The sequence below is a fragment of the Podarcis pityusensis genome, assembly GCF_964106645.2.
Source record: "Podarcis pityusensis genome assembly, chromosome: 1".
In the NCBI taxonomy this organism is placed as follows: domain Eukaryota; kingdom Metazoa; phylum Chordata; class Lepidosauria; order Squamata; family Lacertidae; genus Podarcis; species Podarcis pityusensis.
In genome coordinates, this window is record NC_138028.1 from 43,654,976 (window position 1) to 43,670,254 (window position 15,279).

The 15,279-nt window shown below is 41.4% G+C and overlaps 1 protein-coding gene across 1 annotated transcript; it reads left to right on the plus strand.

The window, feature by feature from the left end:
* Positions 1-1,351: 1,351 nt before the first annotated feature.
* On the plus strand, positions 1,352-3,149 carry LOC308463168 (carbohydrate sulfotransferase 8-like; the record flags this gene model as incomplete). The annotated part of the gene is made up of 3 exons (XM_080981334.1): positions 1,352-1,451; positions 1,555-1,602; positions 2,116-3,149. 3 exons carry the CDS (start codon positions 1,352-1,354, stop codon positions 2,919-2,921), a joined length of 954 nt encoding a protein of 317 aa, XP_080837460.1. The 3' UTR covers positions 2,922-3,149.
* Between the last annotated feature and the right edge of the window lie 12,130 nt (positions 3,150-15,279).

The window sequence follows — 15,279 nt, forward strand, 5'->3', positions numbered from 1 at the left end:
AACCTTCTAAATCCAAAATGTCAGTGTTTTCAAGAAGCAGCCATTCTTTCAACCAGCAAAAAGCTGCTGATTCATAATAAAGTTTGAGGTCTGGCAGGGCAAATCCACCTCTTTCCTTTGCATCTGTTAATATTTTGTATTTTATTCTGGGCTTCTTGCCCTGCCAGACAAATCTAGAAATATCTCTCTGCCACCTCTTGAAACAGTCCATTTTGTCCACAATTTGCAATGTTTGAAACAAAAACAACATTCTAGGCAATACATTCATTTTTACCGCAGCAATACGGCCCAGCAGTGAAAGCTTCAAATTTGACCAAATTTCTAAATCTTTTTTCACTTCAGCCCAACATTTTTCATAGTTATCTTTAAATAAATTCCTATTTTTTGCTGTCATGTTAATCCCCAAGTATTTAACTTTCTTAACCACTGTTAAACCTGTCTCATTCTGAAACCTCTCTCTCTCCATTGGTGTTAAATTTTTCTCTAAAACCTTAGTTTTTAACTTATTCAATTTAAACCCTGCAACTTGACCAAATTCTTGAATCAGTTCTAAAACCCTTTTGGTACTAGATTCTGGCTCCTGTAACGTTAGTACTAAGTCATCTGCAAATGCTCTCAATTTGTACTGTTTGGCTCCGACCTGTATACCTTTAACCAACTGGTCCCTTCTAATCATGTTCAGCAAAACCTCCAAGACCGAAATAAAAAGCAGTGGGGAAATTGGGCAACCTTGTCGTGTCCCTTTTTCAACAACTCCCATCATTCCCTGCCAGGTCTGGCTGGGATAGTTCGAGTCGACAGAGCTATCTGCCATGAACTCAGGTTCATGGGTTCGAGCCTCAGGTGGAGCAAAAAAGATTCCCGAATTGCAGGGAGTTGCACTAGATGATCCTTGGAGTCCCTTCCAACTGACTGATTCTATGGTTCGGTCATAAGGCAGCTTAGCCAATGGTCAAGGATGATGGGAATTGTAGTCCAACAACATCTGAGGACCCAAAGTTGAAGCAAACTCATTGGCTGTATCCTCCGCAGCCTAGACCCTCTAAAGCAGGCATCCCCAAGCTTGGTCCTCCAGATGTTTTGGGACTACAATTCCCAAGCTAACAGGACCAGTGATCAGGGATGATGGGAATTGTAATCCCAAAACATCTGAAGGGCTGAGTTTGGGGATGCCTGCTCTAAAGATACAGCAGTATCTCTTAGGGACAAACCTCGGTTAATGTAGGAAAATGCAAGTGTTTTATACCAGTTGCTAATTTCTTGATTCAACGAACGGTAACAATGTTTGCTATTTATGTTTGCCTAGAGTTCATCATAAAGGCTACAGCGTTTGGCTTATTGGGAAAACATTATGAAGAACCTGCTTGAAAAGTTGTTCATTCTCTTCCTCAGTAGTCTGCTTGGCGCTTTTCTTCTTCAGACGCTCTATAGTTGGCAGACAGAAATAAGAGGTAAGAGTGAGGATTGCCAGATATTTAAACAGCAGAGTATTGGATGGTTATGCTTAGTTTTGTTGTTCTGATTTTCTATTACATGGTTTAAATTTTCCTATAGAATGGCAGGATAACAATGTTGAAAATGGATCAAAACTCTTAATAGTAAGTAAGTAAGTAAATTTTTATTTATACCCCGCCTTCCCCGGCCAAGACCGGGCTCAGGGTGGCTAACATCAGATATCAAATACATTAAAACACAATCAATTGATTAAAATACAGCTTAAAAATTATAATCAGGATAAAATTAAATGACTGCCCACGAATTGCAACCTTAGGAGTCGGGAACCTCAAGTATTCATCAGGGCCAGCTATCCATGTTGGTCCCACATGAGCCGATAAAAGGGCCACAGAGGTAACATACAAGGTCCCATAGAGGGGGGCTCAAACTGGGCCCAGACTGAAGGCCAGGCGGAACAGCTCCGTCTTGCAGGCCCTGCAGAAGGATATCAAGTCCCGCAGGGCCCTGGTCTCCTGTGATAGAGCATTCCACCAGGCTGGGGCCAAAGCTGAAAAGGCCTTGGCCCTGGTTGAGGCCAGTTTAACCTTCTTAAGGCCCTCCTTGAGTTACTGATTTTCACTCCCTGGTCATGGTGTCAAAGGTCACATTTCCCTTCTGTAGATCCTGAAGAAGATTGGCTGAGAAGGCAACGAGATCGCAAAGCCTCTTTGGACACCATCTGCCGGAAAGATACTTTCTCAAAAGGAAAACCAAACCCTCAAGTTGCGAGTCAGATCTTTGTAGACGAGAGTCACAACTTTATCTACTGTGAAGTGCCAAAGGTGGGCTGTTCCAACTGGAAAAAAATTATTCTCCTCCTCACACTCAACCTGAGCAGGGATGTCTTAGAAGTAGATCATGATAGAATCCACAGAACACATCTCTTAAGGAGGTTAAGTTCTTACCCTTCTGATCAGCAAGTGAAACTTCTGAACAACAGCATTAAAGTGATGTTCACCAGGCATCCTCTAGAGAGATTGGTTTCCGCTTACAGAGACAAGCTCTTGCACTTTGAGCCTTTTTACGTCTCTGTGGCAAAAAGGATCAAGACCTTGTTCAGGGGAAACCCAAACTCCACCGATCCAGTGACTTTCCAAGAATTTGTAAACTTTGTTTTGAACCACGCCCCCAAGGATTTGGACATACACTGGAAGCCAATGTTTATGCTCTGTGATCCCTGCAACATTCACTATGACATTTTGGGGAAGTACGAGACACTGGGAGAAGATGCTGACCATGTTCTCAGGAGAATTGGAGCACCAGATGATCTCCAGTATCCAGATTTTAAGAAGTACGGTACAGAGAAGAGGACCAACAACAATATCACTCTGAACCACTTCAGCAAACTGAGTAAGGACCAAGTGCAGAAGCTCAAGGACCTTTACTCAATTGATTTCTCTTCCTTTAATTATTCTTTTCATTTTTAAAACAAAACTTTGCTGTAAGATTCAATTGCAGTTCCCTTCTCTGGGTTCTCTGGTCTCCTGTCTGCTAGACAACAGGAAGTCCCTGTGGTGGCTGGCACCCTGTCTCTGGAAAATCCCTCTTTAGGGAGGCTGATCTGGCATTTTCATTGTTATAACATATGTGCTGAACTAGGAGCCTACCTAATCAGACCACTAGTGCATCTTGCTCAGCAATGCTGACACCAACTAGCATGTATTCTCCAGTGCTTTAGGGCACTACCAGACCACCTGTTTCTTGAGCATTCATCCTGATTGAATTGCAGGGCACTTAGATAACGCTGGCTATTTGATGAGTGTTCGTTCCGATTTGTTCCTGGGGATGTTAGATGATGTTGCATCAAAGCAGATGTCACCCCACAATGCATTTCCAATGCATTTTCTTGGCACTGTCTTTATTGCAAAAAGTCCAGCCTTTGGGGGAAACAGGTTTGTTACACAAGGCATCCCAATCGACTATAATCTCACGATCTGAATTTGCCGGTGGGTGACTGAACCCCATGCAAAAAATGTGACAGTCTGGAAGTGCCCTGAAGACAGGGGTTTTTCCTAGCCCTCCCTAAAGATACCTGGGACCTTCTGAATACAAAGCAGGTACTTTATTAGTGAGCTACAGCCCTACTTCAGAGTCTATTCAATTGGTCTGCAGATGACAGCAAATGAACTCATTTAAAGTGCACCCCCCCCCTCAAAGAACTCTGGGCACTGTAGTTTGTTAAGTGTTGCTGGGAATTGGAACTCTATGAGTAGAAACTACAGTGCCCAGAATACTTTGAGGGAAAGAACGTGCTTTGAATATGCTTTAAAGGTATAGTACATACACAGCCCAGAAAAGCATTTATAAATGATGATGAGTAGAGGCTAATCCAAAGTCTATTTCATAACATTATTTCCTCATTCCTCCTCTCTAATATGAAAACCACATTCTAAACACACCTTGTTTGTTCCACCAACTTGTTATGGTTATGTCAGATTTAAAATTGAGGTGGATTTGACAGAAAATATCTATAGGTATGTAGGAATACATGAATACACACACAAGAAAGAGAGAGAGAGAGAGAGAGAGAGAGAGAGAGAGAGAATGCTACTCAGGATCTAAGTGAATTTTCATTTTGATATATTTTGATGTATATTCTGCCACAGGAAATCATTCTCTTTCTTATTTTTTAATTAGTTTTCAATTACGATCCAATAATAGCCTCATTATAACAATACCAGTTTATAATACAATTACAAATACCAATCGTTCAACTACTGAACTATATAATTTATATAAAGTGCCCCCCGCCCCATGCTAGAGTTGATGGTTGATGGTTTTCTTTATTTCTGCCTTCCAAAATCATACTAATTTCAATTACATTCCAGTCATAATAATAATAATCACACTATGCAACAACTGCAATTAATGTTGACACATTAAATGATTTATAAAGCTACAAGTGAGGCACTCAAACTATAACCTTGTTCTTCCTGTGTGTGGCAGTTATTCTGTCCATGGTGTTTTTTTGTTGTTCTTGTAAAATATTACGTGTCTTTTCCCCGGTTGTTGCTGTTATCCATCATGCCTTGGGCGGAGCTGATAATGTTGTTCCAGAAATTTCTCCCTCACTCTATCCCGTGCTTCATTGTTTTGCAACTTTAACAACAGCAGCAAAAGTCACTCTGTCCCAATAAATAACCTGTTTTTGCCATTTTTACTCTCAGTCAGGGAAGAAGAGTGGTCTGTCAAACTGCAGATGACTCAGTAATGAACCTTATCAGTTCCTTAGCAAGTTCACAGACTTCTTTCATGCTTGCGTCCAACTGAAGATAAATGAGCAAATATACTTCCAATTAAATTAAATTCCAAGTCCTTTTAGCGTTATTCAGTTCACTCTGTAAATAATAGAGGATGGGGAAGAGTCAGCTCTAAGTTGGCCGAAATATTGGGAAATTTTGGAACAAGAAGGAGACAAATTGAAATTGCAGAGTTTCGAGAAACTAAAAAACAAAGTGAGAGATTGGCTTCATTATTATCAGATAATGGAGGCATATAATTTGGATAAGAAAATTGGCTTCCAGGTGGAAAAATTAAAACTAGAAACAGAACTGTTAGAACCCAAAACTAAGAATTTGTCAAGAATGTATAACTTGCTGTTGAAATGGAATACTCAGGATGAAACGGTGAAATCTGCTATGATTAAATGGGCACAAGACGTAGGACATAATATTATGTTTGCTGACTGGGAACAGTTATGGACCACAGGTATGAAGTTTACGGCATGTAATGCCCTAAGAGAGAATATTATGAAAATGATATACAGGTGGTACATGACCCCAGTCAAGCTTGCAAAAATCTATCATTTGCCCGATAATAAATGCTGGAAATGTAAAGAAACTGAAGGTACATTCTTTCACCTTTGGTGGACGTGCCCAAGAATTAAGGCTTTCTGGGAAATGATATATAATGAACTGAAAAAGGTATTTAAATATACCTTCTTGAAGAAACCAGAGGCCTTTCTTCTGGGCACTGTCGGCCAATTGGTGCCAAAGGAGGACAGAATTTTTTTTATGTATGCTACAACAGCAGCAAGAATACTTATTGCAAAGTATTGGAAGACACAAGATCTACCCACTTTGGAAGAATGGCAGATGAAGGTGATGGACTATATGGAATTGGCAGAAATGACTGGCAGAATCCGAGACCAGGGGGAAGAGTCGGTGGAAGAAGATTGGAAGAAATTTAAAGACTATTTACAGAAATATTGTAAAATTAATGAATGATAGAATGAAGTTGGATAGTAATTAAGCGGTTTCTAGCTGTAATGCTTTAAGAGAATATGAAAAAAAGGGTTATAAATGGGTTAAAATCTAATGGTAAGGATTTGCTGAACCAATAAATTGAAGTGGAATACAAAAAAGGGAGGTACGAGGAGGTCCGGGAAACAAGCTAAAGGAAAATAAGTAACTGAAAATATGTGTGTTTTTAACTGTTTTTATTTTGTATTTTTCTCTTTTCCTTTTCATTTTTACTGTAATATTTCAAAAAACCTTAATAAATATCTTTTTTAAAAAAGAGTCAGCTCTAAGTTTCCATCATAAATCTTTTGCAAAATAGAGCTACCCTCCCTTTCCCCCTTTTTTTACACACATAGTTCTGTTTAATGTTATATTCAATATCTATAATCCTTCTTCTATCCTCGCTTGTACAGATATAATTTGAACTAACATTCAGAGGAGGGTTGCTGAATCATAAATGTAGAGAAGAAAACTTTATATAAAGAAACCATAGGCTCCCCCCCGTCTTTTACACCGAATGAAGTATTTGGTTCTGTTCCGCAGTTTATTATCTCATCTTTTCTAGCATGAACTTGTACTTTAGTCCAATTAAGTTCTTAATGGCATCGTAGGAGGGTTTTTGGCGGGCAAAGTGCTTTTACACTCAGCGCCTCCCCCCCCCCCCCATTCCATGCCAGAGCGAAGGCCAGGTATTAAGACAAACTGTCCCTAGGGGGAATTTGCAAGGATAATTACCCTCAGTCATCCTTGTTTTTCCTTCACCAACAATCTCCTGCTGTCATGGGAGCTGCCTCCATTAAGTCAGTCCGGAACCAGAACGCCAGGAAATCATTCTCATGGTGGAAAAAACACTGTGTTCGAACCAGTCTCCAAACTTATAGAAATGACAATATTCCCTTTGGAATGTTTAATAGACAATTGACTATAGAAAACAAAGAGTAACTGCTATGATCATACATTTTAGAATAAACCAATGTCCAGCAATGGGAAACAAAGAAACTTGCCACTGATATTTGGAACTAGGATTGCCCGATCCTCTCAGATATCAGGAAAATTATCAATATGACAATAGCTAGAGATCTATGGCATTTCGGGCTTCAGTATGCTGTGTACTTATTGTACATCAGGCAACAGCAAAGCACCCCAGAATTCATTGCTAGATACTGCTCTTTCATTTAAAGTTTTTCTAAATTTCAACAGCACCACCTGATGGTAGCTTTGATTCTTGCAGGATTAACTTTAAATGTGAGTGATCTGTTCCATTCCATTTCTGCAAGATTCCCTTTCTCAAGGTAAGGTCTTCTGTACATTGTGTCCCATCTCTACCTACTATCTGATCACGTTTATAAAGTTATCAACAAGTGGAATGGACAGGTTTGTGACCTGTTTTTCATGTAGTATAGCTAGCCGTTGTATAATCTGACTTCATGGTGAATGCTCACCCCAGTTATTCTTACAGTGGCATTTTTCATTTCTGTGCGAGATAAATCCATGCTGTTTGAAAAAGAAATCCTACCTGCCTTAGGCCTTGCAATTCCAGATGCTATCTGGAATAAGTGGAGCTTGCTTGAGGGAGATAATTTAAGAGTGGGGTGGAAGCAGAGCGTCTTTACACCTATTTTTATCATCCATTCTTTTCATCAGCACTTGACTCTCCTATGCAGATTAAGTGATTGAAATATACTACCAAATATGAGCTGAGTGTCTCTCTGATGTTTCATGTTGCCAAGCAACACTTTATCCAATATGATGTGCTAAAGGAAATAACCATCCTCAAACTGAAAAGGGAAGCATTTCCTTTCAGCCAGGTCCTCCAGGTGTTTCCACAGCTTTCCACCCTTGACCTGACTCATTAATCTGGATCTCTGCTTGCTTATATGCCTGGCCAAGGGGTGAAGGCGTTGTACAAATAAGCCAAGAAACAATGACAACCACAATTGTCCACCACCGACTGATGAATATCCCAAAATAAAATAAGAATCATTACCTAAGGAAACTCTGATCAATAAAATGCAATAAAATCACACGCTTCTGTTTGTCTGTAAATATCTATCACGGGGTGGACACAAACGAAAGGGAGAGGTGATTTTCACATGTTTCCCTTTCTTGTGGCAGCCACCTAAAAATCTGCTCAGGAGGGCTAGGGGAGTTGGAACGGAGGATTTTATGGGAATGAGGGAATTGGCTAAAATAGTTGTCTTCCTCCAAATCCGGTTGCCAAAATCTCCAGCGGATTGAAGCCACTTCTGTTCTGTGGTGAGTAGAAGCTGATTCCAAGTCCAGGTAGTACACACAGAGAGCCTTTCGAGCTCAATTGTTTGAGGAGCGCGGCCCAAAAGATTTCAGCTGGGCCAGTGAACCCTTCCTTCCACCTTCATTTTCTGTCCTCAGTATCAGCCGCTAGAGGTCAGTCTCGCCTTGAAACAGAGAAAGTTGCCTTAGAACGTAAGCACCCCAGGTGAGACCAGTAGCATCTTCTCACAGCGGCCAACCAGATGCATGTGGGAAGCCTGCAAGGTGGACCTCAGAGCAACAACATTCTCCCCACATATGGTTCAGTTTCAGCCCAGCCTTCATGATCCGTTCAGACAGGGGAGAAATCATATCAGTACTTGGATTGTGGAAAGAGCTTCATTAGCAAGGCACATCTCACCCCACATGAAATAATTCACACAGGGTTGAAAAACCATTCGAATGCTTAGAAGGTGGAACGAGCTTCAATTATAAGACCAGTCTGACCTCATGTACAAAAAAATCCATACGGGAGGGAAACCATAAAAAGCAAGTCTAGAGTGAGAGACCAGGGTGATGTTTCGAGGAACTCTTCTTGTTGTGAGACTTTTAATGGGTGAGCTGAGAGTTCGTTTGGAGCCTGGACAAGATCCTGGAGGCGGAGAGGGTAGGTCAGAAGGAAAATGAACTGATATTGATTTGTATCGATTAGCAACATTGCATTAATGTAATTTGTATATGTAATTGTGTATTTGTATTTTGTTTTTGTTGTCCATTGTTGCTTCAGTTTTTTTGTACACCTCTTAGATATATATTTTTATATATTAAGTGGTATAGCAATTAAATAGTAATAATTACCAGAGAGGCACACTGTCTCTGGTGCTGGAGGTTACATAGCTATTGTGATTAAGTAACCATTGATAGCCTTACCCTCCATAAATTTACCTAGTCCTCATTTGACACTGTTGGTAGCCATCACTATATTTTGTGGGAGCAAATTCCACAGTTCAACTCTGGAATGTGTAAATACTGACTCTTGTCTGTCCCGAATCGTCCAACAATCAGCTTCATTGGATGTCCATGTTCCAGCATTATTAGAGAAATTTTTTTGCTTTCTCCACACCATTCCTAATTTTTATACCCTTCTCTCATGAGCCCTTTTACTCACCTTTTCTCTAAACTTTTCTCTAAACTTTCCCCATAGAAGAGTTCCTTCCACCCCTCCATCATTTTGGTTGTCCTTTGGGGGAATCTTCTCCAGCTCTACAATATCCTTTCTGAAGTGAGGCAACAAGAACTGAACACAGTACTCCAAGTGTGGTCACACAGCCTATTTGTATGATGGCACTATGATATTGGCAGCTTCATTTCCAATCCCCTTTCCACTGCACACCTTTGAGCGATTCACTCTGACCCCAAGATCTCATTCCTGGTCACTCGCTACCAGTTCAGACCCTCATGAACACATATAGAATATGTGAGATATTCTCGTTTTCTATTTTTATTATGGAGGAATATCCAGTCATGTGGGACCTAACATGATTAGTGTCAGTGTTTAGAGTTTTGCAAAAGACTGACTGTCATCTTGAAACTGGGAACCCATGGGACAAGGAACAGATATATCCTCTTACTGTACAGGCAACCCTTTATTTGTGTGTGCTCAGCACATGCAAAACGACTGGCATGTGCACTGTTTTGGACCCCGAAATGGGGTGGGCTTACACACACCACACTGATGCGTGTGGTTCGTCAAAACACAACAAATGGGGAATTGCCTGTACTCCTTTCCCATCTCCACATTACTGAATTACAGTTGTACCTTGGAAGTTGAACGGAATCCATTCTGGAAGTAAGTTAGACTTCCAAAACGTTCAGAAATCAAAGTGCAGCTTCTGATTGGCTGCAGGAAGCTCCTGCAGCCAATCAGAAGCCATGGAAGCCCCATCGGATATTCGGGTTCCAAAGAATGTTTGCAAACCGGAACACTCACTTCTGAGTTTCGGGCGTTCAGGAACCAAAATGTCCGAGTACCAAGGCATTTGGGATCCAAGGTACGACTGTACTAAACTGTGCTTTGGGAAAATAAAGTACAGTGGTACCTCGGATTGCATACACTTCAGGTTACATATGCTTCAGGTTACAGACTCCGCTGACCCAGAAATAGTACCTCAAGTTAAGAACTTTGCTTCAGGATGAGAACAGAAATCGCTGGCTGGTGGCACAGCGGCAGCGGGAGGCCCCATTAGCTAAAGTGGTGCTTCAGGTTAAGAACAGTTTCAGGTTAAGAACAGACCTCTGGATCGAATTAAGTACTTAACCCGAGGTACCACTGTACTTCATTTGGGAGTAATGATTCCATGGACACAAAACCATCCACTACTGGTCCACTGGGCAGCCAGGCTTCTATTGAGCGGGGTATGACGCTGGCGCTGGAAAGTTTATATATGTACAGAGTGCAAAGAAATGCATGGAATCCACCTCATAGGTCTCTAGGATATACAGAGTCATACTTCACCCATAGTATAATGCTGGATATTTCACTCGTAAATAACAATCATAACAAAATGGACTACTATGTTTTCAAATTCCTGATTGCATAAAAATATGTATGAACTACCACAAACACAGGTTCCCACCTCTAGAAGAACCATGATCAATGAAATTGTATTCCAAATTATCTTAAGGGATCTGCAATAACATCCCATAATTTGCAAGATAGTAAAGATGTGGTAGGGGCATGTAGTCACAAGGTTTGCCTTGTATCTGTGTCCACAGTGTTTTGAAACAACCCAATCCGTTTCAGATCTGCTCTGCGCTGTTCTGTTTCAATTTGTTATTCAGGTATAAAACTGATCTGTTAAGTCTGAAGTTTTATTTTAACACCCCCCCCCCAAAAAAATGGCTATACTAATCTTTTTTCTCACATAAGTGAACAAAATTTGCAGACAAAAGAGCCACCAAACCCCTGGAGTGAATTAAACCTCAGAAATTTCAGGCAGGTCTGTACAAAGGTTTTTGTGTAGGTAACGTTTAAAGAAGATAGATAGATAGATAGATATCCTCTAACTTTATTATTTTCTGGCAGAATGGGTTGGAAACTGCAGGTATGCTTGCCCCTTCTGGGGAGATGAAACCTGCTAAAATCCCCAAAGATGGGTGCAGCACTTCCCCTGCAATAAAAATAAAACACACACACCCTCTTCTAGTGGTGCAATCAGTTTAAAAACTGGGGTCATGAGGAAGATGTCCCTGGGTAAGAAATCTGCCAAATTTCAGACAAACAAGTCCAGCACCTATCATGCAAATTGTTTTTAACTTTGTTATAAACAACTAGAAAAGCCAGGTTTTTTTTCACACCACCCTTCCTTTCCCGGAAACACCCTCCTTGAGGGAAAAAGAGAGAGAGAAGTGATGAACATATGGCCATATTTTCAATGTGGCTTATGGAGGCTTTGCGTTTCTGTTCTTTAATCAAAAGGGTATGTTCAAAGAGCGAAAAACAACACCCCCCGCCAACCTGCTACCACCCTGCAACAAAGTACTTGTGGATACATTTCTTTTCGCCATTTAGTTAAATTATAAGGAATTTCCCTGCTAGAAATAAAAAGCTATGATATATGAAAATCCAGCAGTAAAGTAATTACCTAAAATGATACATTACAACTGCCAGGAAGAAAACTGAAAACCCAAGTATGTAGGAGTGCATATGACAGCATCTCTGAGAACTGGCAGGAAAACAGGAGTTTTCATCCTGATTTTAGTCTCATCCCCATCTTGATTCAAGACATGTCAAGCAATGGATCATCTCTCTGTGCCTCCGTGGACACTTCAGAAAAATAGCAGAAGTGCTTTTTCAGTTGCTTAATCGTGCATGAGGGCCCGCAGTCCTTCTGTGACAGATTCCAGTAAGATATAATTCACCTTCATCTATGATTTCAGAGAAATTTAGAGAAAGGCCATTTTGGAGGCTTCATTCATAAATATGAACAAAAACCTTCAAGGTGAAAGTTCTTAACACTTCCTCTTGCGTTCATGGGATGTTTCCCTATTTCTTTAAAAACCTACCTTGGGTGTAATGTTGCGTTGCGAGATACTACGAGCTCTCTGCTGTCCTACTGTTAACTAGGGCAAACTGGTTATGCTATATTCACATGAAAAACAAAGCTAGCATTTGTATTGCAGCTGAATCGCCCAGGCAACTTCCAAAACATTGCAACTTAATTTGTTCCCTCTTTGTTACTCTGTCCCCAAGCCCATAACTAGCTCAGTGCTAGCTTCTCTCTCATCCATCTGTTGTCCTCTGTGCCAGCCAGGACAAAGATTTGTGTGTCAGTATGGGGATTTGTAAAATGAACAACTCAGCAACCATTGCAGTACACAGTTTAGGGCAAGAGATAACTTATAGCAAAAGATAGAAGCTTTCCGTGTATAAAGTCTGCTTACCAAACAGACATCACATCAGACTTAAGGATATTTCAGCAGCAAGTGAATGATGCTCAATTATATATGTAAATTAATGAAGAGCGATGAAGATGCTTCCCAAAAGACATGTGCACGATCACCAAAGTACTTGAAAAGTTCCACTTTGACTGCTGGTGGGAGGGGGTGGGGATGCCATTGCACTCCATTTTGCTGAAATGTGCAGCAGAGCTATGGAAACAAATCAGCTGCTGATTTAACAACACTTCAAAGAGCCTGATTAAATGCCTGTTCATTATTCAGCACGTGCAGCCATACTGATACCATGGGAGTGATGATTCCTGTGAACTGCATGAGCCCCTAGCTGCACGCTCGCATGTGTGCATTCATGGCACAATTACACATCACTGTGATCTGAGGACAGATCATTATCTATGCCAGACTTCACTAACCTGGTGTCCTTCACGTGCTGTTGGACTCCAAGTTCCATCAGCCAGCAGGGCCAATAGTCAGGACTGATGGGAGATGCAGTCCATAACATACTGAGGGCATTAGACTGGGGAAGGATGAGGCAGGCTTCCTTTCCTCCTTGTTCCCTTTTCTCTGGAGCAATTGGAGAATGTACCCTACAGGTAGGCTTGCTGTCCCCACAGAAAGACCAAGGGCCATGCCTGCCTGCTTGTGATCACAGAAAAAGAATTCTCAGTACAAATGGCGTTGCCCACAAAACATGAGGAAGTGCATACCTGGACAGATATTTTTGTCTCATTTTGTCTTTGAAATATACTCAGAGTTGAGTGTGAATTTCATGCTCTTTATTTAGCTCATGGTAGCAATGAATGAAACTTTCCCCAAAACGTCTAGCTATACATACATTATTTACACAATGGGCCCCGCGTGATTGGCTAATTCCGGGCTGCTCCTGTAGGCCAATCAGGTTGCGGATTCACCTCCTCCAGAAGCCTGATTGGCTGCTCCTGCAGGCCAATCAGGTCGCTGATTCACTTCAACCTGGAGCTGGATTGGGTGGCTCCTGCAGACCAATCAGACTGCTGTATTCTGGATCCTATTGTTCTAGGATTCAGCTCAATACAGTGGTACCTTGGGTTACAGACGCTTCAGGTTACAGACTCTGCTAACCCAGAAATAGTACCTCGGGTTAAGAACTTTGCTTCAGGATGAGAACAGAAATCGTGCTCTGGCGGCGCGACGGCAGCAGGAGGCCCCATTAGCTAAAGTGGTGCTTCAGGTTAAGAACATTTTCAGGTTAAGAATGGACCTCCAGAATGAATTAAGTTCTTAACCCAAGGTACCACTGTACATAACACCACCTCATTCTTTCTTCGACTTCTTCAGAGACAGCTTTCTCCATTAACCATACCATGCGATCATCATCAGAGGGCTAGGAAGAATACAAGCCAAGTGGAACTGTCACTTGGCCCGCATGAGTTTCCTTGTAATCTTAAGAGAATCATGCATGTTGTTTGGACACAGACGTCGTCGAAACTTGCAGAAGTGAATCTGGAGACAAACTGATTTAATAAAAATGTGTGTGGGTGTTCCGCGGGGGGGGGGGGGAGTTTTTCTGCCTCCTCTACTGTTTAATAGGTCGTAGGTTGTGTAAGAATGCATGTACCACTTCATGAACCACTGTAAAGATTATCTTTGCTAGTTAAAAATCCTGTTTTTAGGGAACCTTTCCTCTGTCGAAGGCTGCATTCCCATAAGGACGATCTGTAGGGAGCCGGAGCCAGAATCCTGCAGGGCCATCCGTTCCTCTTTCGGCCATTCCATTTTCTTTCTCGGCTTCTTTCTCTACATCTGAGACAGCTGCCCTGCCCTGCATTCCTTTCTGGCAACTTAGGTGGGTCGGGCCAGAGGCAAAAGGAGGCAGAGCAATGGGAATGTAAATTTTACTTCTGTATGGTAGACAGTTGCTACACACTCACATACCTATTTCTATCCAGGAAAGCAAGAGGCATTATGAGAGTTCAAGGACAAACTCTAGCCAGGCAAAAACTCAGAAAGAGTGCAGAGCAGAGCTGTCATGGAGGTGGCCTGGGAAGACGGCATGTGTGAGCTGACTGAGGCCTGCATTTGGCTCCTGGGCTGGAGGTTCCTGACCCCTGCTCTAGCTACAAGTCTGAACTCAGTTCTTCCCCCCATCTTCTCACTGCTCCATTTATTTTAGCCAACCATTCCTATCTCCCCCTTCCCCCCTCTTTCCTTACCCACATATAATTAACTTGAGGGCCACATGTGCTTCCTAGGATGCAAGTTCCCTACCCCTTCTTTCAAAGGCGGACTTTCTGGTCACATTCAGATGAGCAAATCTAGACTTAATAAGTTGATATGTGTGCAACCTTGCACATGTAGTTGCTTCATTCTTTCCTTAGTGTGAGCGACTGAACAAACCAGGAAGATGCAGTTAACCATTGTTTCCTGTTACATCCCAAAACAGGAACTATGGTTAATGGCTTTTGAGCAAACTAGGATGCACGAGCCAACTTTAAACTTTGTATACATTTTCTGGATTGTTTGAAAACCATTAATCATAATCTCTGGTTGGTGCTTAACAAGAAGCTAAGGCTAACTGTGCAGTTTTTTTTGCTTGAACAAAGGGAGCTGTGAGGTGGCTTTGTGCTTATTATCTTGGCTTATTAAACTGAGATTTGATTGTTGTTAATGTCCTTTCAGTGTGTGTTTGGAGTGTGGTATGATGGTAAATTATATTAATTAAAGGATATTAGTTAGTATCCTACTAAGCATAGAAATTTGAAGTTAATCAATCCATGACACAAAAGGATACTTTTTCATAGGTACTTTCATACTTTTTCACGGAAGCAGTGGAAGCAGTGTGAAAAAGGAAAAACACTTTAAATTGCTATTTACA